Source organism: Nicotiana tomentosiformis, chromosome 12, assembly GCF_000390325.3.
Source record: "Nicotiana tomentosiformis chromosome 12, ASM39032v3, whole genome shotgun sequence".
NCBI lineage: Eukaryota > Viridiplantae > Streptophyta > Magnoliopsida > Solanales > Solanaceae > Nicotiana > Nicotiana tomentosiformis.
The window spans coordinates 81,021,148-81,046,535 of NC_090823.1; the positions used below are offsets into that span (position 1 = coordinate 81,021,148).

A 25,388-nucleotide genomic window follows, 5' to 3' on the forward strand; every position below is an offset into this window, starting at 1 on the left:
GACGTGGATGCTCTCGGTCCTCTCTACTTCGAAGCCGAGTGTGTGACCCTCAAAGAACTGACTGACGACACCCTGTCGAAGAGCATTGCCGTCCTTTCCCTTAGAGTAAGTGTAGTCGTCCTTCATTTTTTTCCTTCCTTTTCCTTTGCTTTAACTTGCTTCTAAGTTTTAAATTTTGATTTTCTTTGATTTATAGATTATCATTCTGGAAATTAAAAGCGTGCGGAGAGAGAAGAAACGGAAAGAGATTTACCAGAAGCTGAAGGGTAAGAACCATGAATTCTGCGAGAAGTTCGGGGATGCCCAGAGGCGGATTCGCGAGGAGGCCGCCATGCCAGGCTTAAGGGAGGAGTTGAAGAAGAAAGATGAGGAGTTGATAGCGGCCGTGGATAGGTTCAGCGTTCTCAAGAGGGCATTGAAAAGGAAAGAGGAGGAGCTCGAACTGAGCAAGGGCGTGGAGGCCTAATGTAGCGACCTCCAGAGTCAATTGGTTCAATTGCAAAGTCAGTTTACGGGTACCTATTTGAGATGGATGCTCTCAAGGGGGAGGTAACCGAGAAGCAGCTGCTGCTTAAGCTGGCGGAGTCCTCCGGTATGGATTCTCGAAGGAGGGTTGATATTCTAGAGTTGGCGAACAAGAATCTCCGTTCTGAGTGGGATAATGCTTTATCCGTGGCCAAGGATAAAAAGGACAATCTTGAGGAGAGAATTGGAGAGTTGGATAAGGAAAATCAGAGCTGCTCGAGCGAGTTTCTATTGTCGAGGCCGAGAATGCCCGACTGCTCGAGCGGGTTTCTATTGCTAAGTTCGAGAATGCCCGGATGGTCGAGCAGCCCTCTACGTCTCATGCCTCTGAAATTCCTGATATTCCCCGAGAGAGGTATGAAGATTGGATCCTCACTGAAGCCTGATTGGACATGATTCGTTATTTGAAAAAGACGCACTGCGATTTTGAGACGGCTATTGAGGAAGCTCGAGTCAAATCTCGTGAGGCCCGGCTTGCCTGCAACTTTGATCCTGATATACTTCAGCTTGATTCCGAGGAAGTCAATGAGGGAGGTATGGAGCAGCTCGCGAACAGTGCTTGGTATGATACTGCTTACGGTTGAGGAGGGGAAGGAGAGGATGGCAGAGATCAGGGTGGCAACGACCATTGAATGTTTGTCTTTTTTGCTCAACTTATGTATTGTATATTTTGTTAGCTTCTTAGAATGACTTTGTAAAACTTTCTTATGAAATACAACAATTTGTTTTGGTTTCGTTCCTTTTATGTCTTTGTGCATTGCTTTTGTACTTGTGTTTTCTTCATTGTTATTTTCTATTCAATTTTAGGTTGGGGCAAATATGTGTTGTTCGGGTTGATCGAACGTACTGTTGACTTAGGTCAGAATTTCCTTTCATCGAGTATTAGCGGAGGGCCGATAGGTGTTGTTCGAACTAGTCGCACATGCCTTTGATTAAGTCGTGGCCGAGGGATGTTAGGTGTTATTCGAAATTGTCGAACGTTCCTTTGATTAAGTCGTGGTCGAGGGCTGGTAGGTGTTATTCGAATTGATCGAACGTATCATTTTTATTATGTTGTGGCCGTGGGCCAATAGGAGTTCGAACTAGTCGAACTTACCTTTTATTAAATTGTGGCCGTGCCGATAGGTTTTGTTCAAGTAGATCGAATGTATCGTTTTTGTTAAGTTGTAGCCGTGGCCAATAGGAGTTATTCGAGTAGGTCGAACTTACCTCTTACTAAGTTGTGGCCATGGGCCAATAGGTGTTGTTCGAGTTGATCGAAGGTACCGTTTTGGAGAGCAGTTTCAAGATATGTGCATCTTTATTATTTCGACATTGTTTCTTCGATTACATCATTTCGCCATTAGGAAACATTTGGAGAGAGTTACAAGTTTCGAGTAATGGCTGGCATTCCAGTCCTAGTCCCAGTATATCTAGTCCCTTCATTGTTCGACTTGGAGATTCTTGAGCAGTCGGGAAATAAAATTATGTCTGCTTTCGTGTACTCCAACTCGAAGTGTCCCCCTCGTCGCCTCGTTAAGAACCTCCTTAAGAAAACTCTATTGGAACAAAACTCAAGTGAGGTAAAAAAGAGTACGACTTACAAGGCATTTCTTGTTTTTCAGAAGTTGAAGTACTTGAGATGGTTGATATTCCAATTGTTTGATAGGAGCTTCCTTTCCATAGTTTCCAGTTGGAATGAACCCTCTGAAACCCGTTCGCACATAACCAAGACATCATAACTGAATTTCCTCTAAGTCAACCGAGTCATGCAGACCGTCAAATCCAAGAGTACTGGCATAAAACACTGGTAAGGCATTACCACCCCAAAAGAACCAATTACCTTTATTGTTATGCTAACCCAACACCACCGAGCTGACCCATTTCTTCGAATCCTCTTCGACTTTTCTTCAGGTTAACACTTCTCCTTGCCGGTACGCAATGACCACAAACCAAAACTCACTGCAGGAGATACTAACACGAACCATGTAGCCTGAAAGCTCATAAACCATTGTATTTCCTCTGAAACACCCCATAATACTGCAACCGAGTTACCTACTCTAAAGAGACCTTCCGTGAATCTAAAGTTGTTTCTCTAACCTCTCTGGTGCTGAAATGTAGAATTACTAATGATACAGAAATACCGCAAGTCCCAGCACTATCCCATGCAAATCTCATTCCTTAACCATACACAAATTTCGGGAAATCCTTTAATACCACATATATACCTCATACCAAGACTGATATATCACATGACCATGCAATCTAATTATCGATAGTAGACTCCCCCACTTGGCACGAAGCCATAGGACATAACATCCGATGATCCATAATATCAACCTTCATAGCTCATATAACTCCCATCGTAAGACAATTCAGATCACCTACTAAGTGCATGTCCATCCTCGTGACAGTCAAGCCCATTTCCTTAAGTGCCTTGAATGAAAAAATGTGCCTTTCACTGAATAGAAGTCCCATACAAAACACAGTCTCTAGAACTACCAACTATCCTCAAAACAACACCCTTTCATGCCCCTACCACGATCGTGACGATTAGGCATCCAATTAAATCTTCCCAAGCTTGTGCTTATAAACCAGATGCCAAAACTCGTTCCACCCCCACATGAACAATTGAATGATCTCTCAATATATCCGCATCCTCAGTCTCGACAACACCTCGAGACAATGATTGAGCATCCATGGCCCCCTCGTAGACCATCTGCAGCATCACGAACAGTCGGCGCATAGCTGATACCGAGTGCGCAATATCATACATGAGTGGATACAAAGGAATATAAGATATACGCTTCAAGCTGAATCAATATCACACGATAAGGAATGAAAGAAGTGGAATTTCCTAATAGTTTTGTAGCCTCTCGAAGATAAGTACATATGTCTCCGTACCAATCAGTAAGAGTCTAATAAATATCCTTATGACTCGTAGCACCTATGAACCTAGAACTCCGATACCAACTTGTCATGACCCAAAATTCCACCTTAGGAATTGTGATGGCACCTAGTCTCTAAGACTAGGTAAGCCTAGCACATGAAGTGATATAACCGAAATAAATAACTTAACTATATCAAAATCAATCGGATGAATGAGATAATGAAACTAAAACTGAACACATGCTATACAATCCCCAGAACCGGTAGTGCAGATTCATAAGCTCTAATGACAAACACTAGAATTTCTATATACAATACTTTATTAAAAAAAAGATAAACATCAGTAATAATAATATCCGAAGGTGACTCCGAGGCCTGCGAATGACAAGCAAGAATACCTTGAAGTCTCCAGCCGCATAGACACAACTCCCCGAGACAATGCTATCAAAAATACCTGGGTCTGCACAAAAATATGCAAAAGCGTAGCATGAGTACACCACAACGTATCCAGTAAGTATCAAGCCTAACTTCGATAGAGTAGTGATGAGGTCAGATCAAGACATCTACTAGACATAGAAACCCGTGTAGGATATAACATAAAGCTAACAATGGAAAGAACATCAATGTAAGACTAATAGTGGAAGGGTCACTAATTTATAACTAACAATAAAAATAATATAAGCACAAATGGAAACAAGAAGTAACAAGGTAATAAGGCAATAACATAGTTAGAATACATATGAGATATGAGTGAACTCAAATAAGGAAAACAGATGACAACTCAATTAACCAAATCGTTCCCAATGCACAAATTACAAAAAGAATTTCCCCGAGGCACCACTCCTCATAACCTTATCATAAGCCAAAATTTCGAATCTTACACGTGTGGCATCTCGTGCCCACATTATCAATCACCTTCGCACATCAAAGCCCACATGCTACCGTGTACATTATATCCGTATCAAATATCAATTAAAGTGATCGAGAGATATATTTAAACCCAATAAACTATAATAATAATTTGGAATAAAGTAAGGCGTCAAATGAGATAATGAGTTTATTTTAGAAATCAAATATCTATACTATATTAAAAGCACGAAGGCCTTTAGCTAAATGGTGTTAGCCTTGTTTTTACCCTTTAAAACATGTAGTTCACATTGGACAATATAGTAATTTGAGTATTTCATTATTATTTAGGTATAAGTTTTTAATTAATTTTTCTACAATTTAGGAACAGTCATTTATTGTTAATAAAATTTTACCTAAACGCTCACTACACGCGAGGAAAGTTTGCCTTTCTAATTCCATTTATACTTTGGAGTACTAAATTTCTCCATTATCCTTCTAATTAGGTTTAGGAGACTTCTTTTTGTAGTTAATACAATTTTGCCTAAACTAGGGAAGTTTGTCTTTCAACTGCATTTATATTTTGCATTATTAAAATTTACCTTTTTTCTTTTTAAGTTTAGGAAATTTTTTGTAATTAATAAGAGTTTGCCTAATTCTAACTAAAAAAATAGTTATTTAATAATTTTGTTAATATTTAGGATTTTGAGATACTAAAAGTTTAGTTGTTAAAGTTTTCTTGTCCGCGTCGACACTATAATTTTTTTGATAGGCGCATTTAATTCGAATAGGAATGGATCGAATAGTATTTATTATATATCCCTAATAAGATTGAAAATTATTTTGAAAATATTATAATTATTCTAGGACGATTATGTATATATTTTTTTTATTACAGATATTTTATTACCAAGTAAAAATTATGTTCGAGAAATAAAAATAAAATTGATTGAGAGTTGGACATTCCCCACGTCTCAGTTAAGTAAACCTCCTACAACTCCAAAACAACTAGACAACAACAAACAATCACAAAGAATTTTTAATCACATCTCAGAGTTCTGATGTAATAAGCAATATTCATCTCATATATAACCGTAATGTGCTAATAAGTACTCCCTCCATTTTAATTTAGATGAGGTAGTTTGAGTCGAAACGAAATTAAAGAGAAAAAAATACTATTGAAATGTGTGGTCTTAAAAGTTTAAGGGGTAAAAGCTTGTGGGGCCATGACATTTGTGTGGTTATAAAATCTTCTTATTAAGGGTAAAATGGGTAAAATAAATAGCTTAAAGTTGAATTATTTCCAAATTTAGAAATGTGTCATTTATTTTGGAATAGACTAAAAAGGAAAGTACCTCATCTAATTTGAAACGAAGGGAGCAGCAAACTCAACATATATTGAATATTTTGGCAATTGTAACATAAAAGTTAAGTAAGGAATTTATACTTATTGTCTTTGCCAAATTTCTTGTGAAAAATAACTTTAATTGTATAATTAGCAATTTAAAAATACATGTGCTATATTAAATCGTTAAAGTTATTATCGCAGATGCAAATAGTAGATGTGTAATTATTTTATCTAAGTCACCATGGTACATACTAAAAATCTCTTATCAACGTTTTCAAAATTTTAAATCCAAATGTTTAAATTCACAATAAAAATGAAAAACTAAAATACTCAGTTTCTTATTTAAACGAATTATTTTATTTTCTTATATATGTATTTTAGATATTATAAACGATTAAATATTTTTAATCAAACCAAACTTACCTTTAATAAAATGAGAACTGACTGTAGACACATATAGAAACTAAGCATTAACGAAAAACTCATGAAAGAATTTTAATTCTGATTTTTAACATGTATTTCATATTTTGATTCCTTCTAAAATAATATTAACATACTATCCATTCGAATCAATCAACGATAAGCAATTCAATTTTAGTCATACATTGCTTACATAAGAAGGCATCTTTCGGATGCATCAAGATATAGAATCTGGATGCATGCTTATAAGAGAAAAAACTAACTCCAAAATGAAAAAGAATAAATTAATCTAAATGTAATTTTTATATTCTACTTTTATGATAGTGATTTATATTAATTAGGTTAAACTTTTAGTTGAGTATATCGATAGAGATGTAAGAACATTTACATAACTTCTTCCTTTATTGAGTTAGCTAAATGTAATCAACAATCATTAATTTTAAAAACTTACACTTTTTTGTTTAACTTTTAAGTAATATTTAACTCAAATATATTTTTAATATAATAACTACTATATGCTCTTTTAAAATCTTGCATTCATAGAGACTGGAAACACGCACAACGCGCGTACCAGAAAACTAGTAAAGTAAGATAAGAACAAGTTATACAAAATAGAGTATCTGATAGGTTTAGTTTAGAAACCAATAAAATAAGTAGAAATATCGTGTTTAAACAAAGTAAAACATCAGTTAAATTAACGAATTAAATATATAATTTGTTAAAAGTAAAATGTGATGACAACTTTCAAGTATAGTAAACATCAAATAGGGTGATGAATAATTTGAAAACCTAATTAAAGTTAAAAAAAATGTAATAACTATTTAAAATAGTAAAACATCGAGATAGCGAGTTTTATTTTGAAAGTCACATAAGTAAAGCACCTTAATAATTCGTTTATTTAGAACGGTTAGGTTACCAACAACTCAATCGAATATGAGATACTTACCCCATGTACGTAAATCACCTTGACAATCAATTTACCAAGAAATAATGGAGGCACAGATTGGCATGTTAAATCAACATAACAAATCACGTAGAATGCATGACTCACATAAGAAGTCTCTATCCTTCCATTACTAGAATACCGACAGCCAACCAAATACGATAAAAATATAAGTGAAATAATTTAAGAAACGACAATAACCGTTCAACCGATAAACCATTCCAACAGAGAATGAACCATGAGAGTCACAATCGAAAATAACTTTACTGTCACAAAAAATTACAACATATTAATCCGTTGCGGCGTGCAACCCGATCCCACCTATATCATATCATCCGTCCTTATCGCTCCATATCATATCTTTCTATCATTTCAATACCGTTGCGGCGTGCAACCCAATTTCCCAAAGAATATAAATTAAGCAAACAAACTTCAACCAACTACGTCGTATCACAAAATTAAACGAAATAAAGAAACTAAACAAAGAAGGTCACAAGCGGATAAAATAGTTACATGTTGACTCACAAGGTCAAATAGCAGGTAATGACAGTTCATAAATAAAGTACGAGTACAAATAATCAATTAACACTTAAGGCACGTAACAGATAAGACATGAATTCAGCCAGTAATTGCAATTAACAAATAAAGTAGGTAAGAGTAAACTTAAAAATACAAGATATAACATGTACTAACCACTTCAATTAAACGCAAGAAAGAAGTCTAAAAGTCTACACCGGTCAAATTCCATATATAAGCTCGTGTACACACTCGTGACCTCGTGTACACGTTTTTCACATAATTCAAATAGTACAATCAACTCAAATCTTAAGGGGTAGTTTTTTCCAAATAAAGTTAGGTAAGATACTTACCTCAAAGAAGCTAAATCAATACTCTAGGAAGCCCTTCCCGTATAAAACAACTTTCGGAGGCTCAAATCGTGACAAAATAACTTAGTATCATAAATAAAAGCCATAGGAAACAATTTCAGAATAATAAAGCTTTGATCTCTAATGAAAACCAAAAATCAATCCCGGGCTCGCACCTCAGAACCCGACAAAACTCATAAATTCCAAATACCCATTCCTATACAAGTCCAACCATACCAAAATCATTCAATTCCGACCTCAAATCGGTCTTCAAACCATTAATTTATGTTTTGGAAAGCTTTTACTAAAATTCTCAATTTCTCCAATTCAAATTATTAATCAAACACTAAAATCGAGGTTGGAATAATGAAATAATAATAAATCCGAGTAAAAAATACTTATCCCCAATCCAAGTAGTAAAAATCTCCTCCAAAATCGTTCAAAACCGAGCTCCAAAACCTTGTGAGAAAAAGCAACTAAATTTCAAAATAAGAAAAACAATGCAGTAGCTGTCCCACCTCGATTCAAGTTTTAGATGATCCCGAAACTTACGTTTGATAATGTAACGACCCGACCGGTCGTTTTGAGTATCACAGCCCCGTTTCTCCCTTTACTACTCAATTTGGGCTTTACAATTGTTGTGTGACTTGTCGGGGTAATTGGTTCGGGTTCGGTGAGGTTTTGGAATGAATTGGATTACTTAGTTCCAAGGTTTAAAATTTAAGTTGAAAAGGTTGACAAGATGTTGACGTATGTGTAGTGACCCGGAGAATTTTGCTAAGGAAATTAAGATTTTGTGGTGTCGAGGTAGATCAATTAGTACAAAGGTTGTAGAAATTTCTCGTGGCGAGCTTGCTCGCCGCGGCTCGGACTTTTTGGGTTGAACAATGTATCGGAAAGTAAAAAAAGATTTTACGGAAAAACACATTTCTGCGGTCCATTATGCGACCATATAATCACTCTGCAGGCCACATAATGGCCGCAGAAGTGAGGCAGAAGAGGGCCAGTTTGGATGAAATCTGCGGTCGATTATGCGACCGTATAACTGTTCTGCGGTCACTATGCGATCGCAAAACAGGTATGCGGGCCACATAGTGACCGCATACATAGATAGATGTTTGCGAGTATTGGACACCGATTATGCGACCGATATGCGGTCCGCATAACCATTATGCGGTCGCATATGCGACCGCAGAACCTGTTCCGGAGCTTTATTTTTCTGGTTTTATAAACCCGACCCCATTCTTATAAAACACTATTGGGGGTCATTTTGAAGGGTTTCATCTGATATTTTAGAGAGAGGTGAGAGCATTTTAGAGAGAGAAAGTGAAGACTTAGTCATTTATCCATCAATTCTTATTCAAGGTTCGAAGATTTCACAAGGATCTTGCTAGGGCTTCAAAGAGGTAAGAATTTCTTTTCTCAATTCTTCAATTTTGGATTTGGAGTAAAAATGGTTGACTAATAGTATAATTCTTGGGTATAAGAGTATTATGTATACATACCAATAAGGTTGTGGAAAGATTGTTAAATTCAAATGGGTAAAGATTGTGTTAAAAATGGTAAAAATCTTTATAGACTTTAATTGAAGATTTGAGGGTCGAGTTGATGTCGGAATTTGGTAAAATTTATATGGTTGGATGGGCGTTAATATTTTGTAACTTTTGTCGCATTCTGAGACGTGGGCCCCACGAGCGATTTTTGAGTGTAATTTCGGATTTTGTAAAAAAATTAGTATTTTAATATGGAATAAATTCTTATAATTTGGGTTGACTGAATCAAATTAATTGTGACTAGATTCGAGCCGTTCGAAAGTTGTTACGCGCAGAATGGAATTTATGGAAGCATTGTTTAGCTTGCTCGACATTGGATTCGGCTTGTTCGAGGTAAGTAACTCTTCTAATCTTGGAGTTGAGGGTATGAACTCTGAATATATGTATTTCGTGAATTATTGGGAGGTGACGCACATGTTAGGTGATGAGCGTGTGGGCGTGCACTACAGAATTTGTGACATAATTGTTTCTGTGAAATTTTGTAGTTAAATAATCTTGGCATTTTCCATGCGATTTTATGAGTTAAAGAAATTGAGCTGAAAAGCATATTAAAAATCATGTTGAGGCTATGTGCCAGTATTATTGGGACCCACAGAGGTCATATTGCTATGAATTATTGGTTATGTTAAAAATTCATACTCAGTCATATTCATTTCATTGCATATCATATCTCAGTCTCTGTTGTTATTTATTGATACATCATATCCTCATTTGTGGGCTATTCTCATGACATTGTGAGCCCATGAGAGAGAGACTGGAGATATTAATGACTGAGGGAGGTCGAGGGCCTGATTGTGAGGATATTTTTGGGATCGGGCTGCACGCCGCAGCAGGCCATGTTGGCTTTATATATATTATTACTATTATATTGATCGGGGCTGCCTGCCTGCAACAGGCCTTATTATTGCACATGAGTTGGCCCTGCAGCACGTGATTCGGTCGTGCGGATCCTTATATTATTATTGCACGTGAGTTGGCCGTGCAACACGTGAGTTGGCCGTGCGGATCAAGATATTTATATTATGGCACGTGAGTTATCCATGCAACACGTGAGTTGGTCGTGCAGATCCTTATATTATTATTGCACGTGAGTTGGCCGTGCAGCATATGAGTTGGCTCTGCGGATCCAGATATTTATATTATGGCACGTGAGTTATTCGTGCAGTACGTGAGTTGTCCGTGCTTATAGCGCTTGGGCTGTAGGAGCCCCTCATGAGTCTGTACATACCCCCAGTGAACGCAGTCAACTATAAACAGGGATCAGGCTGCACGCCGCAACAGGTATTGTATAGCGCTGAGTGATTGAATGTGCTGAGCACAGTGACAGAGAATGCGAGACAATGAGATTGAGTACTCTGAGAGTGTGAGTACATGAGTGCAATCTCTGAGATACATTGCATTGACATGCACACATGACATATATGCATAGAGATGTGTTTTCCTCATGCTGTACGGTATCACATTATTCACGATTTCTCACACATGCTGACAGATGGGCATAGTGATGCATTTGTTTTACACTGATATCTGGGAAAGAAAATGAGATATTTTATTTATTATTGAAAGGAATTTTGGAAAAATTACTGTTTTCAAACTTATTCATATTTTTGGTAACTTCGGTAAATGATTTGGGTTTTCATTGATGTACTTGAAAGGCAGAACTATTTTCAGAAGTCATGATTTAGCTGAGCATTTATTCTTTATGTTACTTCTATCATTACTTGTTTAATATTGTTATGAACTATTGTTAGTTATGGAAGTTGGACTCTGACCTTGGTAGAAGCTCATCACTACTTTCAACCTACGACTGGGTTTGTTACTTACTCAGTACATGGGGTCGGTTGTACTGATACTATACTTCTGCACATTGCGTGCAGATGTTAGATGTTGTTGTTGATGTGCTCGATGATTGCGGGATCTGAAGATGTACCTGCGTTCCTGTTGTAGCTGCCTCTTGTTAAGGGTATCCTTAGATTTATAAAAGCTCTGTTTATGTATTATTCAAACAGACTATGTATTTATTTTATTTCCGCTTTGTATACTCTATTCTTAAAAGCTCATGATTTGTACTACTAGTTCTTGGGGATTGTATAAGATTAAGACCTTTATTTACTTATATTGCTTTAATAATTATTATTGAAATGGGATAGTTGGTAATTGGCTTACCTAACGGGTTGGTTAGGTGTCATCACGACTAGTTGGATTTTGGGTCGTGACATATAAGCCCAATACGATTCTTGCAAGATTACGCCCAAGATAGCCTCTTAAATCACCCAATTTGGCCTTAAAATGAGGGAGATACGATGTTTTGAAGTTTTAAAAAAAATCTAAAAATTTCAATGGCATTTTTCGTAATTATTTACACTGGAAAAAGAAACCAACAATAAGAAAATCTTCGTTTTAGCACCCAAAACTCATTCGAAACCTCCCGGACACAAACCATATATGCATTTTAATCATAAAACACGCTACGAACTTGCTTGCGCACTCAAAATACCGAAAAGAGGTCATCTTGATCTGATATTGACCACGGTCAAACTTCAAATTCTTAACAAAACTAGTTTCTCGACCAACGATCCAAAACACATCCGAGCCCCTCGGGACCCCATCCAATCATACCACCAAGTACAAATACATCATCCAAACTTTTCCAAGGACTCAAAACACCCACGGGAATATCACATCAAATAATCGAGGCCCTAACCGAAAAGTTGTTAAATCTTCATTCTTGCAAAAGAGTGTATGAATCACACTTAAACGCTTCAGATTACTTTCAAACTTTGCACACAAGTTCAATTTAACTATATAGACCTTTCTAAAGTCTTAAAATACCAATTGGAGTCCAATAACATCAAAGTCAAATCTTGATCAAACTTATGAACTCTTAAGTTCTTCAAATTGTCAACTTTCGACAAATAGTGTCGAATTCTTCTAGGAACCTCCAAAACTAAATCCGAGCATATATTGTGATGATACGATAGGTCATCTTTAAATTTAATATTCACTTCCGTGTTCTGAGACCTCAAATAGCACTATTCAGCTTTTCTCGACTTATGTGCGCAGTCCGTATAATTTTTCGGGAAGCATTTATGTTAAAATTTGATAAAAAGTGAATTTGTGCTTTAAACTCACTTAAGTTAACTTCGGTCAAAATTTTGAGCAAACGGACACGGATTAGTGTTTTGGCAGTTCTTTTAAGTCTGTATCGTAATTTGGGACTTGAGCGTATGACCGGAATTTAATTTGGAGGTTTCTAACTTGAGTTATCACCATTTATTGAAAATTAGAAATTTAAAAGCTTAAAGATTCCCAAGTTTGACCGCGAATTTGACTTTATCGATATCAGACTCGGATTGAGATTCTGAGAGTTGGAATAGATTCGTTATGTCATTTATGACTTGTGCGCCATATTTGAAATCATTCAAGATTCATTTAATAGGTTTCGACACGGGTTTTGTAAAGTGAAAATTTCATAAACTCATAAGTCCGAATCGAGGTGTAAATTGTAATTACGATGTTATTTGACGTGATTTGAGACCCCGAGTAAGTCCGTATTATGTTACGGGACTTGTTGAAATATTCGGACGAGTTCTCGAGGGGCTCGGGTGAGTTTCAGACCATTTTTGTTCAAGAACACGGGTCTGGTTCTGGTGTGTCGCACCTGCGCAATTTTGGCCGCAGGTGCGTGATCGCTTCTGCGACTTTGAGGCCAGGGGAGAAGCTTCGCTTCTGCAAAGCTTGGGACACAGGTGCGATGCCCGCTTCCGCGGTGCCATGATCGCAGATGCGATCCTTCGCGCTTCTATGGTTCCCTTCGCACATCTGCGCAGTCGCTTCTGCGACGTGAAGGTCTGCAGATGCGGTCCTCTGCTTGGCTGCCCTGTTCCGCAAATGCGAGCCTTGTCTCGAAAATGCGTAAATTTGTCCGCATATACGAAAATGCTGGACAGAACACATAAAATAAAGTTTTTACTATTTTTACTCATTTTTGAGTTTTGAGTCACGGACTTGGGCGATTCCAAAGGGTCTTTTCACGACTTCGACTTGGGTAAGTGTTCTATATCCGAAAGTTATTATATATCATAAATCCATGCTTATATTTATCCTTTATTTCAGATTTAGATGAAAGAAATTGGAGTTTTTGTAAAACTTTCGAAAAAATAAAACTTTAGGATTTGAAAGACAATCCGATGTCGGAATTAGATAATTTTAGTATGGTTGAACTCGTATCGGAACGAGTGTCCGAATTCCATGATTTTTTGTCGTGTTTATAAAAGTCGGCCCCACATTGACTTTTTCGAAAATGACTTAAATTATGTCTCTTCTGAATTGTGAATAATTTCTAAAGCTCAAATTGTATTGTTGGTAATAATTTGTTAGGTTTGGAGAATAATTCGAAAGGAAAAGCCGTGGTCGAGTGATCAATTGAAATTTTAAAACAAGGTAAGTGTCGTGGTTAATCTTGACTTGAGAGAATAGAACTCTTAAATTATTTATTACGTGAATTTCATGTGTAATGACGTATAGGCGAGGTGACAAGTGCCTATACGTCGTCAAATTGATTATTTGCATATTTACCTGAAAATCATAAATTATTTTAAATCATGAATTAATTATTTCTCTCTTATTCCTTGTCCAATATTATAATTTATATTATTGGAGTGAGTTGCATACCGGATCAGATTTATTGAAAGTTTATGTTATTGGAGCGGGTTGCACACCGCAATGAATTTATTGAAAGTTTATATTGTTGGAGCGGGTTGCACGCTGCAATAGAATTAAATTAAAATATTATATTGTTGGATCGTGTTGCACGCCGCAATGGATTTTATTCTAAGTTTATATTGTTGTGGCGGGTTGCATGCCGCAACGGAAATTAATTGAGGGATTATGACTGCTGAATTGACTTCAGTTATTGATATAATTTACCGGTATTACTTTTATTCCTGTTATTATTATTATTATTATTATTATTATTATTATTATTATTATTATTATTATTATTATTCCTGTTATTATTATTATTATTATTATTATTATTATTCCTGTTATTATTATTATTATTATTATTATTATTATTATTATTATTATTATTATTATTATTATTATTATTATTATTATTATTATTATTGTGTACAGGTTAATGTAAGCGACATGCCTTAGCTTCGTCACTACTTCGTGGAGGTTAGGCTTGGCACTTACAGAGTACATAGGGTCGGTTGTACTCATACTATACTCTGCACTTCTTGTGCAGATACCAGAGTTGGTCCCAACGGTGTACTGTAGATTTGCTCGGATTCAACTATCAAAGGAGACTTGAGGTATAGTTGCACAACGTTCGCAACTCTGAAGTCCCCTTCTACTTTATCTTAGTTGTGTGCTTCCTTTCATACAACTTTATTTTTGTTCAGACCTTTGTTTGTATTATTCTAGAAGCTCGTGCACTTGTGACTCCAGTTCTGGGATGGTATTTAGACATCGTATTTATTTTGGTTTTCTTCACCTAAATTCAGATATTATTTCAGTTGTTGATTTCATTACTATTTATGATAGATTAATTGTTAAAAATGGTTAAATTATTCTAACATTGGTTTGCCTAGCAGGTGAAATGTTACGCGCCATCACGGTCCCGAAGGTAGAAATTTCGGGTCGTGACAAGTTGGTATCAAAGCACTAGGTTACTTAGGTCTCACGAGTCACGATCAAGCTTATTAGAGTTTGAAGGATTGTTACGGAGACGTCTGTACTTTTCTCTCAGAGGCTATGAAGTTTAGGAACAATATCACTTCTTTCTTATTCTATCATGTGATTTTATTCTATCATCGATGATTGAACCATTCTATTCTTATTCTCTCGCAGATGGCGAGAACACGTAATACATCTACCGACGGACAAGGGCCAGAGCCCCCGGTGGAAACTATGGCCAGGGGTAGAGGCCGAGGTCGAGGTCGTGCCAGAGGTTGAGGTAGAGGCAGAGGTAGAGCTCAGTCTAGAGCTCGAGTAGCAGCACCTGTTGTGGAGCCTCAGGCGGATTTCGAAGCAGAGGTTCTAGATCAGACTGTACCTGTTGGACCAATTCAGGTCCTGGAAGGATACATAGCTACTCCAGTACTTTAGGACACTCTAGTCCGTTTGGCGAGCCTAATGGAGGGTGTGGCCCATAATGGTATATTTCCAATGGCACCAGCTGTCTCACAGGCTGGGGGAGGAGCACAAACTCCCACTACTCCCGCTCCGGAGTAAATGTGTAATGACTCGGTCGGTCGTTTTAAGTATTACAACCTCGTTTCCCCATTTACTGCTCAAATTGTGCTTTTCGGTTGTTATTTGACTTGCCGGGGGTAATTGGTTCGGGTTCGATGAGGTTTGGAATGTTTTGGAACATTTAGTTCCAAGGTTTAGAACTTAAGTTAAAAAGGGTGATCGGATGTTGACATATGTATAACGACCCCGGACAAATTTTGCTATGAAAATTAAGGTTTTGTGGTGCCGAGGAAGATTATTTAGTACAAATATTTCTCAGACTTTTTGGGTTGAACAATGCGCCGAAGATTAAAGAAAACAATTTGCCGGAAAAATGTGATTTATGCGGCCCAGTATGCGGTCGCAAAATCACTTTGCGGACCGCATAATGTCCGCAGAGTGAATCAGGAGTGGGGCAAGTATGGAGGAAAGTCTGCGGCGCATTATGCGACCGCAAATCAGTTCTGCGGTACATTATGCGACCGCATAATGATCGCAGACTGAGGCAGCGTTGCCCAGTTCCTGAGGCCATTTTTGTGACCCATTATGCGGGCTGCAGGAGCATTATGCAGTCGCATATGCGACCGCAGAGTGTGTTTCAGGGCTTCATTTTTCTGGTTTTATAAACCCGACTCCATTCTTTTAAAACACTATTGGGGGTCATTTTGAAGGGTTTCATCTGATATTTTAGAGAGTGGTGAGAGCATCTTAGAGAGAGAAAGTGAAGACTTAGTCAATTGTTCATCAATTCTTGTTCAAGGCTTGAAGAATTTACAAGGATCTTGCTAGAGCTTCAAAGAGGTAAGAATTTCTTTCCAAATTCTTCAATTTCGAGTTTGGAGTAAAAGATTGGGGATTAAGAGTATGATTCTTGAGTATAAGAGTATTATATATACATGCTTGTACCAATAAGGTTTGTAGCAAGATTATTGAGTTCAAATGGGTAAGGATTGGGTTGTGAATGGTAGACATATTCAAAGACTTTAATTGAAGATTTGAGGGTTGAGTTGATGTCAGAATTTGGTGAAATATGTTTGATTGGACTTGTTGTTGGATGAGAGTTCATATTCCATAACTTTTGTCGGGTTCCGAGATGTGGGCCCCACGAGCAATGTTTTAGTTAATTTCAGATTTTTATTGGAAAATTAGTATTTCCTTATGGAATTAATTACACTAATTGGTATTGACTGAATCAAATTAATTATGGTTAGATACGAGGCTTTCAGAGACTAATTCTCGTGGCAAGGGCATATCGGAATAAAGAATTATACGGTTTGAGGTGAGTAACAATTCTAAATTTGGTCCTGAGGGTATGAAACCCCAGATTATGTGTTATGTGATTGGTTTTGAGGTGACGCACATGCTAGGTGACGGGCGTGTGGGCGTACACCGTAGAAATTGTGACTTGGTCAAATTCTATGGAACTGTATAGTTGAATAATCTGTTGATATTCGTATATTATCTACGTGTTAGAGAAAATTGAGCCGAGACTCGTATTAAAAATCATACTTAGACATATGTTATTATTGTTGGTACCTACTGGGGTCATTTCTATGGTTGAATTATATGCTCAAATTGTAATTTCACACTCATTCATGTTCATTCATTTCATATCATATCTCAGTCTCTGTTGTTATTTATTGATACATCATATTATTATTTTTGGGCTAATTTTCATGACATCTTGAGCCCGAGAGACTGGAGAGGTTGATGACTAAGTGAGGTCGAGGGCCTAATTGTGAGGATATTTATGGGATCGGGCTGCGCGCCGCAGCATGTTCATTATTATATGCCATGATTGGCTTGATATAGCGTTTAGGCCGAAGGAGCCCCTCCGGAGTCTATACATACCCCTAGTAAGTGTAGGTACCTACTGAGTGCGAGTGCGAGCGCCGAATGCCGAGTGCTGAGTGATTGAGAGGAATGAGTGACTGTGAGGAAAAAAGTGACTGTGAGGTTAGAGTGAATGGGAGTACTGAGTGACTGTTACTCTGAAAGGAGGCATTGATTTCATTATTACTGTACTTCAGCTGTCATATATCACTATTTTTGGAAATTTCGAAAAAATATTATTTTCTGTTTCAGTCAAATTTGATATGAAATTACTGTTAAGTTTTAAATGTTGAACTTGAAAGCATGCCTACCATTTTATGTTGGGAAGTATTGTCTTTGAACTTAGTTGTGAAGCTCGTCACTACCTTCAGTTTTTATTTATTATTGTTACTTACTGAGTTGGTTGTACTCATACTACACCATGCACTTCGTGTGCAGATCCAGGTGATCACGGATACAGTGTGTGTTGATTCTTTCACACAGTTAATTTTTCATTGATTCCGAGGTAGCTGCCATGTTTTGCAGACCTTGTCCCTCCTTCTCTATCTCTTTGTTTACTGTATTTAGTCTCAGACTATTATAGACCGTGTTTTTCAGACTTGTAATATATAGATGCTCATGTACTCAGTGACACCAGGTTTTGGGAGTGTTTGTATCGGAATTTGCGAGATTTTTTGTATTGTATTAAACATTATGTTTTCAAACTTAAAGGGAATCGTGGGTTATTGATATTGTCATCTTGCCTAGTATTGAGATAGGCGCCATCATGACAGTTTAGGATTTTTGGGTCGTGACAAGATGGCTCCCCAGTACCAGACTCCAGCAGTCCCGCCAGTTGGGATAGTTCAGCAGTTGTTGCGACACAGGCCGTTGATAGGCACGCCATGTCTTCTGAGGCCTTATTGAGATTGGACAAGTTTACTAAGTTTTTTCCAGTTCACTTCAGTGGTACACCTACTAAGGACCCATATGATTATCTTAACCGCTGCCATGAGGTGCTGCAGACCATGGGAATAGTTGAAAGCAACGAAGTCAATTTTTCTATGTTTCAGATGACTGGTTTTGCCAAGAGGTGGTGAAGAGATTATGTATTTTCTAGACCAACTGATTCGCTTGTACTTACCTGGGAACAGTTCTCACAACTGTTTCTGGAGAAGTTTGTTCCTATTACACTGAGAGAGGAATACCGCAAGCAGTTTGAGCGTCTCCAACATGGTAGTATGTATGTTACCCAGTATGAGACCCGATTTGTGGACTTAGCACGTCATCCCATCGTCTTACTTCCTAGTGAAAAGGAGAGAGTGAGGAGAATCATTGATGGACTCACTTATACTATCAGGATTCAGATGGCCAAAGAGACAGTGAATGATATTTCCTCCCAAACAACCATGAATATTGCTAGGCGGATTGAGTTAGTTCGTGCTCAGGAGAGAGGGCCAGTGTCAGACAAAAGGCCCCATCATTCCGGTACTTATGGTAGGGGTCATCCTCCTAAGCCATTTTATTCACCACTTCAGGCTTCTCACGGTACTTCAGGGAGTCACAGTCCTATTATGCCTTACTTTGGGTAGGTAACATTTAGAGCACATTAAGCTCATATCAGTGCACCGCCATTCCAGAATCACTATAACAGTTATCCGGCCCATTTAGGTCAGCTTCACCTTCAGCAGCCACAACAACAGGATGGGTATTATGCGTGTGGGAACATTGGCCACATCAGGAGGTATTGCCCTAGGTTGTCAAGCAACAGATATCAGCAGTGTTATCGTGCCATCATACCGGCACCAGTTGCTCCACTGCCCGCCCTGCTAGCTAGGGGCAGGGGTCAAACAGCTAGAGGTAGAGGTCAGGTTGTTAGAGGTGGAGGCCAGCCAGTTAGAGGTCGTCCCAAAGTGTAACGATCCGGCCGGTCGTTTCGAGAGTTATAGCCCTGTTTTCCCCATTTCTACTTCTTTTTATGTTATTCAGCTATATTATATTATATCGGGTTAGTTGGTTCGGGACCGGAGTGGTTTCAGAGTGAATTGAGACACTTAGTCTCTTAAGTAGAAACTTAAGTTGGAAAAGTCAACCGGATGTTGACCTATGTGTAAACGATCTCGGATTTGAATTCCGATGGTTCCGTTAGCTCCGTTAGGTGATTTTAGACTTAGGAGTGCATCCGAAATATGATTTGGAGGTCCGTGGTAGAATTAGGCTTGAATTGGCGAAATTAAAAATTTGGCGATTTTGATCGGCAGTGGAAAAATTTGATATTGGGGTCGGAATGGAATTTCGGAAGTTGGAGTAGGTTCGTAGTGTCATTTGTGATGTGTGTGCAAAATTTGAGGTCATTCGGACGTGGTTTGGTTAGTTTTGGCATCGGTTGCCGAATTTGGAAATTTAAAAGTTCTTAGGCTTGAATCCGAGGGTAATTGATGATTTGATGTTGTTTTGAGTGATTTGATATTGTTTTGAGTGATTCTAAGGTTTGACTAAGTTATTATGTTGATATATGACTTGTTGGTATTTTTGTTGAGGCCCTGAGGGCCTCGAGGTGATTCCGGGTGGTTAACGGATTTGTAGAAGTTGGAAAATGCAGCTGAAGCTGCTGCTACTGCTATTTTTGCACCTGCGTAAGAAAGAGTCGCAGGTGCGAGGCCGCTGGTGCACGTAGGGAGTTCGCAAGTGCGGGCAATGCCGGGCTAGGCAGGTTGCGCAGGTGCGAGTTGGAGATTGCATCTGCGAGCCCGCAGGTGCGAAACCTGGGGTGCAAATTCGGAAAGGGATATGCTGGGTAGGCTTCACAGAAGAGGAGAAAAAGCGCAGGTGCACCTTCACAGGCGCGAGAATTTTCTGCGTAGATGTGGAAAAATGTGAAGCCAGGCTGGAGCGCAGGCGCGAAGGATTTGGCCGCACATGTGAGCCCGCATGTGCGAGGCCTGGAGCGCAGGTGCGAAAGTTGGGGAATTAAGTGGAGTTCGCGGATGCGGCACCTTGACCGCAGGTGCGTTCCCACAGGCACGGAAAAAGAGCCCACAGGTGCGAAAAACCTGGGCAGAAACCATAAATAGAACCCTTCGCGAATTTGGTTCATTTCCACCATTTTCAAGTCGGTTTATGGAGCTTTTGGAGTGATTTTTGAAGGGTGATTCAAGGGCTATCAGTGAGGTAAGTTGCTTGAGACCTAATACTTGTATATATATGATGATTTTCCGTTATTTAGTCATTGTAATTAGTGAAAATGAGGGGTTAGGGCTTGGAATTTTTGGAGAGTAATTTAAGGATTTGAAGGACCAAACGATGTCGGATTTTGATGAATTTGGTATGGTTAGACTCGTGAGTGAATGAGCTTTCTAGTTTTGTAAAATTTATCTAATTTCGAGATGTGGGACTGGGGGCCGGGTTTGAGCCAATTTCGGATTGTGATATAATTTTGTAGCTTTTCTTATGAAATTCATTCCATTAGCGCGTATTGATGGTATTGTACTGATTGTGAATAGATTCGGAGTATTTGGAGACCGAGTCTAGAGACGAGGGCATCCCGGAGTAGGATTTCTATGCTGCTAAGGTAAGTAACAGTTTTAATTCTGGCTTTGAGGGTATAAATCCCGAGAATTTGATATCGTGTGACTGTTTGGAGGTGATACCCACGCTAGGTGACGGGCGTGTGGGTGTATACCTCGAGGGATTAAGACTTGGTCCGTCCCGTGAGGCCTCATGGCCATCATCTGTGTTTACGTAGTTACTTGTTGTTGAAATTATCTGCCTTCATGTTAGAGATCATGCTTAGGCTTTATTCATGCTCACATTATTTGTACTCAGTCATAGAAATTATTGTACATGTTTACCTCAGTCTCTATTATTTGCTAATATGCTGTGATACTTGATGTGGGCTGTGTTCCCTTATTTGTTGATGATGGTGAGGCTAGTGAGGTAAATGATTGAGTGAGGCCGAGGACCTAGTTGTGAGGATATTAATAGCATAGTGCGTGAGTTATCCGCGTAGCGCGTGAGTTGACCATGCGGGTTCAGGTATTGATACCATAGCGCGTGGGTTGTCCGTGTAGCACGTGAGTTGACCGTGCGGATCCAGGTATTGATATGATGGCACGTGAGTTGTATGTGCTTAGCGCTTGGGATTTGGGAGCCCCTCTGGAGTCTGTACACACCCCCAGTAAGCGCAGAGTGTTTTGAATGTTGAGTGCTGAGTGCGAGTGATAAGTGATGAAGTGACACTGCTGTGAGGTTATATTTATTTGTGTTGTTGCTACATTTATCTGTTAAACTTCTTTGTGGCATTTACTGAGTTATGGAATTTACCTGTTTATTTTCTGTTTATTTTTAAATTATAAAAATGAATAATTGGACTGTTTTACTTAGCTCGTCACTATTGCTCATTTTCTTAGTTATTTATGTTACTTGCTGAGGTGGTTGTAATCATACTACACCCTGCACTTTATATGCAGATCCATGTGAGTTACAGCGCGGTGATCGTTGAGTTCAGGCCGGCTATCTGTGGAGATTGCAAGGTAGCTACTAGCGTCCGCAGGACCTTGTTACTCCTTTTGTCATTTCTTCTTTTGGACAGTTAGACAGTTTATATATCTTAATTTATAAGTTTAGACGCTCATGACTTAGTGACACCCCGATGTTTGGGGCTCGTTTCCGTATTTCTAATTATATTTAGAGTTGATTTAGTTTAAGAAAAATTCAAATGTTGGAAATGTTTTATTAAATCCCTATAATCGGGTTAGTAGTAATATTTTGGGAAGTAGGCTTGCCTTGTAACACGATAGGCTCCATCACGACCATGGTTAGATTTTGGGTCGTGTTACAGAGATGTAGCTCCGAGTGGTAGGGCCCAGCCCCGATTTTGTGTTTTTCTTACTAGGCATGAGGCCGAGTCATTAGATGTCGTGATCATAGTTATTGTTCCAGTTTTCCATAAAGATGCTGCAGTTTTATTTGATCCAGGATCTACTATTTCCTATATGTCCTCCTACTTTGCTTCATATTTGGTTGTGCCTCGTGATTCTCTGAGTGCTTTTGTGTATGTGTCCATACCATTGGGGGATTCTATCGATGTAGATCATGTCTATCATTCGTGTGTGGTTACTATTGGTAGTCTTGAGACTAGCATAGATCTTCTACTTCTTGATATGATTGATTTTGATGTCATATTGGGTATGGATTGGCTCTCAGCTTCTCATGCTATATTGGATTGTCACACCAAAATAGTGACCTTATCCATGCTGGGGTTACCTCGAATAGAGTGGAAAGGCACTCCTGGCCATTCCACCAACAAGGTTATCTCTTACGTGAAGGCTCGGCATATGGCCGAGAAGGGGTGTCTAACTTATTTGGTTTATATTCGCGATCACAGTGCGGATATTACTTCTATGGATTCAATCCCAGTTGTCCGTGAGTTTCCTGATGTATTTCTTACGGATTTGCCGGGTATGCCACCCAACAGAGATATTGACTTATGTATTGATTTGGCTCCGGGCACCCAGCCCATTTCTATTCCACCATACCGTATGGCCCCACCGGAGCTAAAAGAATTGAAGGAGTAGTTACAAGACTTGCTTGACCAGGGATTCATTAGACCTAGAGTCTCGCCCTGGGGCGCACCAGTGTTATTTGTAAAGAAGAAATATGGTTCAATGCGGATATGTATAGATTATCGGTAGTTGAACAAGGTTACTATCAAGAACAAGTATCTGTTGCCAAGAATTGATGACTTATTCGATCAGCTTCAGGGTGAAAAGGTATTTTGAAAGATCGATTTGAGGTCTGGTTACCATCAGTTGAATATTAGGGCATCCGATGTCCCTAAGACATCGTTTCGGACTCGGTATGGGCATTACGAATTCCTAGTGATGTCATTTGGGCTGACAAATGCCCCAAATACATTTATGGATTTTATGAACCGGGTATTCAAGCCCTATTTGGATTCTTTTGTGGTTGTATTCATTGATGATATCTTGATTTACTCTAGTAGTCGAGAGGAGCATGAGCAGCATCTTTGGATTATGCTCAGACTTTGAAGAATAACCAGTTATATGCCAAATTTTCAAAATGTAAATTTTGGTTAGACTTAGTTGCATTTCTGGGGCATGTTGTATCGGTAGAAGGCATAAAAGTGGATCTAAAGAAGATTGAGGCCATTTAAAATTGGCCTAGACCTACTACAACTATAGAGATCCGGCGTTTCTTAGGTTTGGCAGGTTATTATCGCCGGTTTGTTGAGGGGTTTTCATCCATAGCATCCCTACTGACCAAATTGACCCAGAAGGATGCCCCATTCATATGGTCAGACGAGTGTAAATTGAGTTTTCAGAAGCTCAAGACTGTTTTGACTACAACACCAATGTTGGTATTACCCACATGTTCAGGATCTTATATGGTTTATTGTGATGCATCTCGCATTAGGCTTGGTGCAGTATTAATGCAAGATGGCAGAGTGATTGCATATGCATCGTGGTAGTTGAAAGTTCATGAGAAGAATTACCCTGTTCATGACTTAGAATTGGCAGTCATTGTTCATGCGCTGAAGATTTGGAGGCATTACCTTTACGATGTCTCATTTGAGGTATTCACTGATCAGCGAAGTCTACAATATCTATTCAAACAAAAAGACCTCAATTTGAGGCAGAGAAGATGGTTGGAGCTGTTGAAAGACTATGATATCGCCATTTTATATCACCCCAAAAAGGCCAATCTGGTGGTCGATGCTTTGAGTAGAAAGGCTGTGAGTATGGACAACCTTGCGTATATTCCGGTTGGTGAGAGGCCTTTAGCTGCAGATGTTCAGACTTTGGCCAATCAGTTCGTGAGGTTAGATGTTTCATAGTCTAGTCCGATTCTAGCTTGCACAGTCGCTCAGTCTTCCTTGTATGAGTGTATCAGAGAGCGATAGTATGATGATCCTCATTTGCTTGTCCTTAAGTACACGGTGCGGCACGGAGATGATGGAGTTTTGCAGATGCAGGGTCGTATTTGTGTGCCTAATATGGATGGGCTTCGTCAATTAATTCTTGAAGAGGCTCACAGTTCTCGGTATTCAATTTATCCGGGTACCGCCAAAATGTATCAAGATTTGCGGCAACATTATTGGTGGAGGAGAATGAAGAAGGATATAGTTGCATATGTAGCTTGGTGTTTAAATTGTCATCAAGTCAAGTGCGGGCATCAGAGACTTGGTGGTTTGCTTCAGAAATTAGAAATTCCTGAGTAGAAATGGGAGCGTATCACTATGGATTTTGTTGTTGGGCTCCCACAGACTCATAAGAAATTCGATGCAGTATGGGTCATTGTGGGAAGGTTGACCAAGTCAGCACATTTCATTCCAGTAGTAGTCACCTATTCTTTAGAGCGGTTAGCTGAGATTTACATTCGCGAGATTGTCCGCCTTCACGGTGTACCCGTGTCTATTATTTCTGATCAAGGTACGCAGTTCACCTCGCACTTCTGGAGAGCTGTACAACGTGAGTTAGGCACGCGGGCTGAGTTGAGTACAGCATTTCATCCACAGACAGACGGATAGTCAGCACTATTCAGATATTGGAAGATATGCTTCGCGCTTGTGTTATAGATTTTGGAGGTTCTTGGGATCAGTTCTTGCCACTTGTGGAGTTTGACTATAATAACAGCTATCAGTCAAGCATTCAATTGGCTCCGTATGAAGCATTATACGGGAGGCGATATCGCTCGCCAGTTGGCTGGTTTGAACTGGGAGAGGCACAATTATTGGGTACTGATTTGGTACAGGATGCCTTGGAGAAGGTCAAGGTTATTCAGGATTGACTTCGCACAGATCAATCTAGGAAAAAGAGTTATGCCGATCGTAAAGTTCGTGATGTTGCATTCATGGCAGGAGAAAGAGTATTACTTCGGGTTTCACCTATGAAAGGTGTAATGAGATTTGGAAAGAAGGGCAAGTTGAGCCCTAGGTATATCAG

At 38.8% G+C, this 25,388-nt stretch overlaps 1 protein-coding gene across 1 annotated transcript; it reads left to right on the plus strand.

Annotated features, from left to right (window-relative positions):
* Positions 1-917: 917 nt before the first annotated feature.
* On the plus strand, positions 918-24,280 carry LOC138902934 (uncharacterized). The gene is made up of 5 exons (XM_070190837.1): positions 918-1,087; positions 18,392-18,476; positions 18,579-18,972; positions 22,402-22,884; positions 23,955-24,280. Exons 1-5 carry the CDS (start codon positions 918-920, stop codon positions 24,278-24,280), a joined length of 1,458 nt encoding a protein of 485 aa, XP_070046938.1.
* Positions 24,281-25,388: the final 1,108 nt, after the last annotated feature.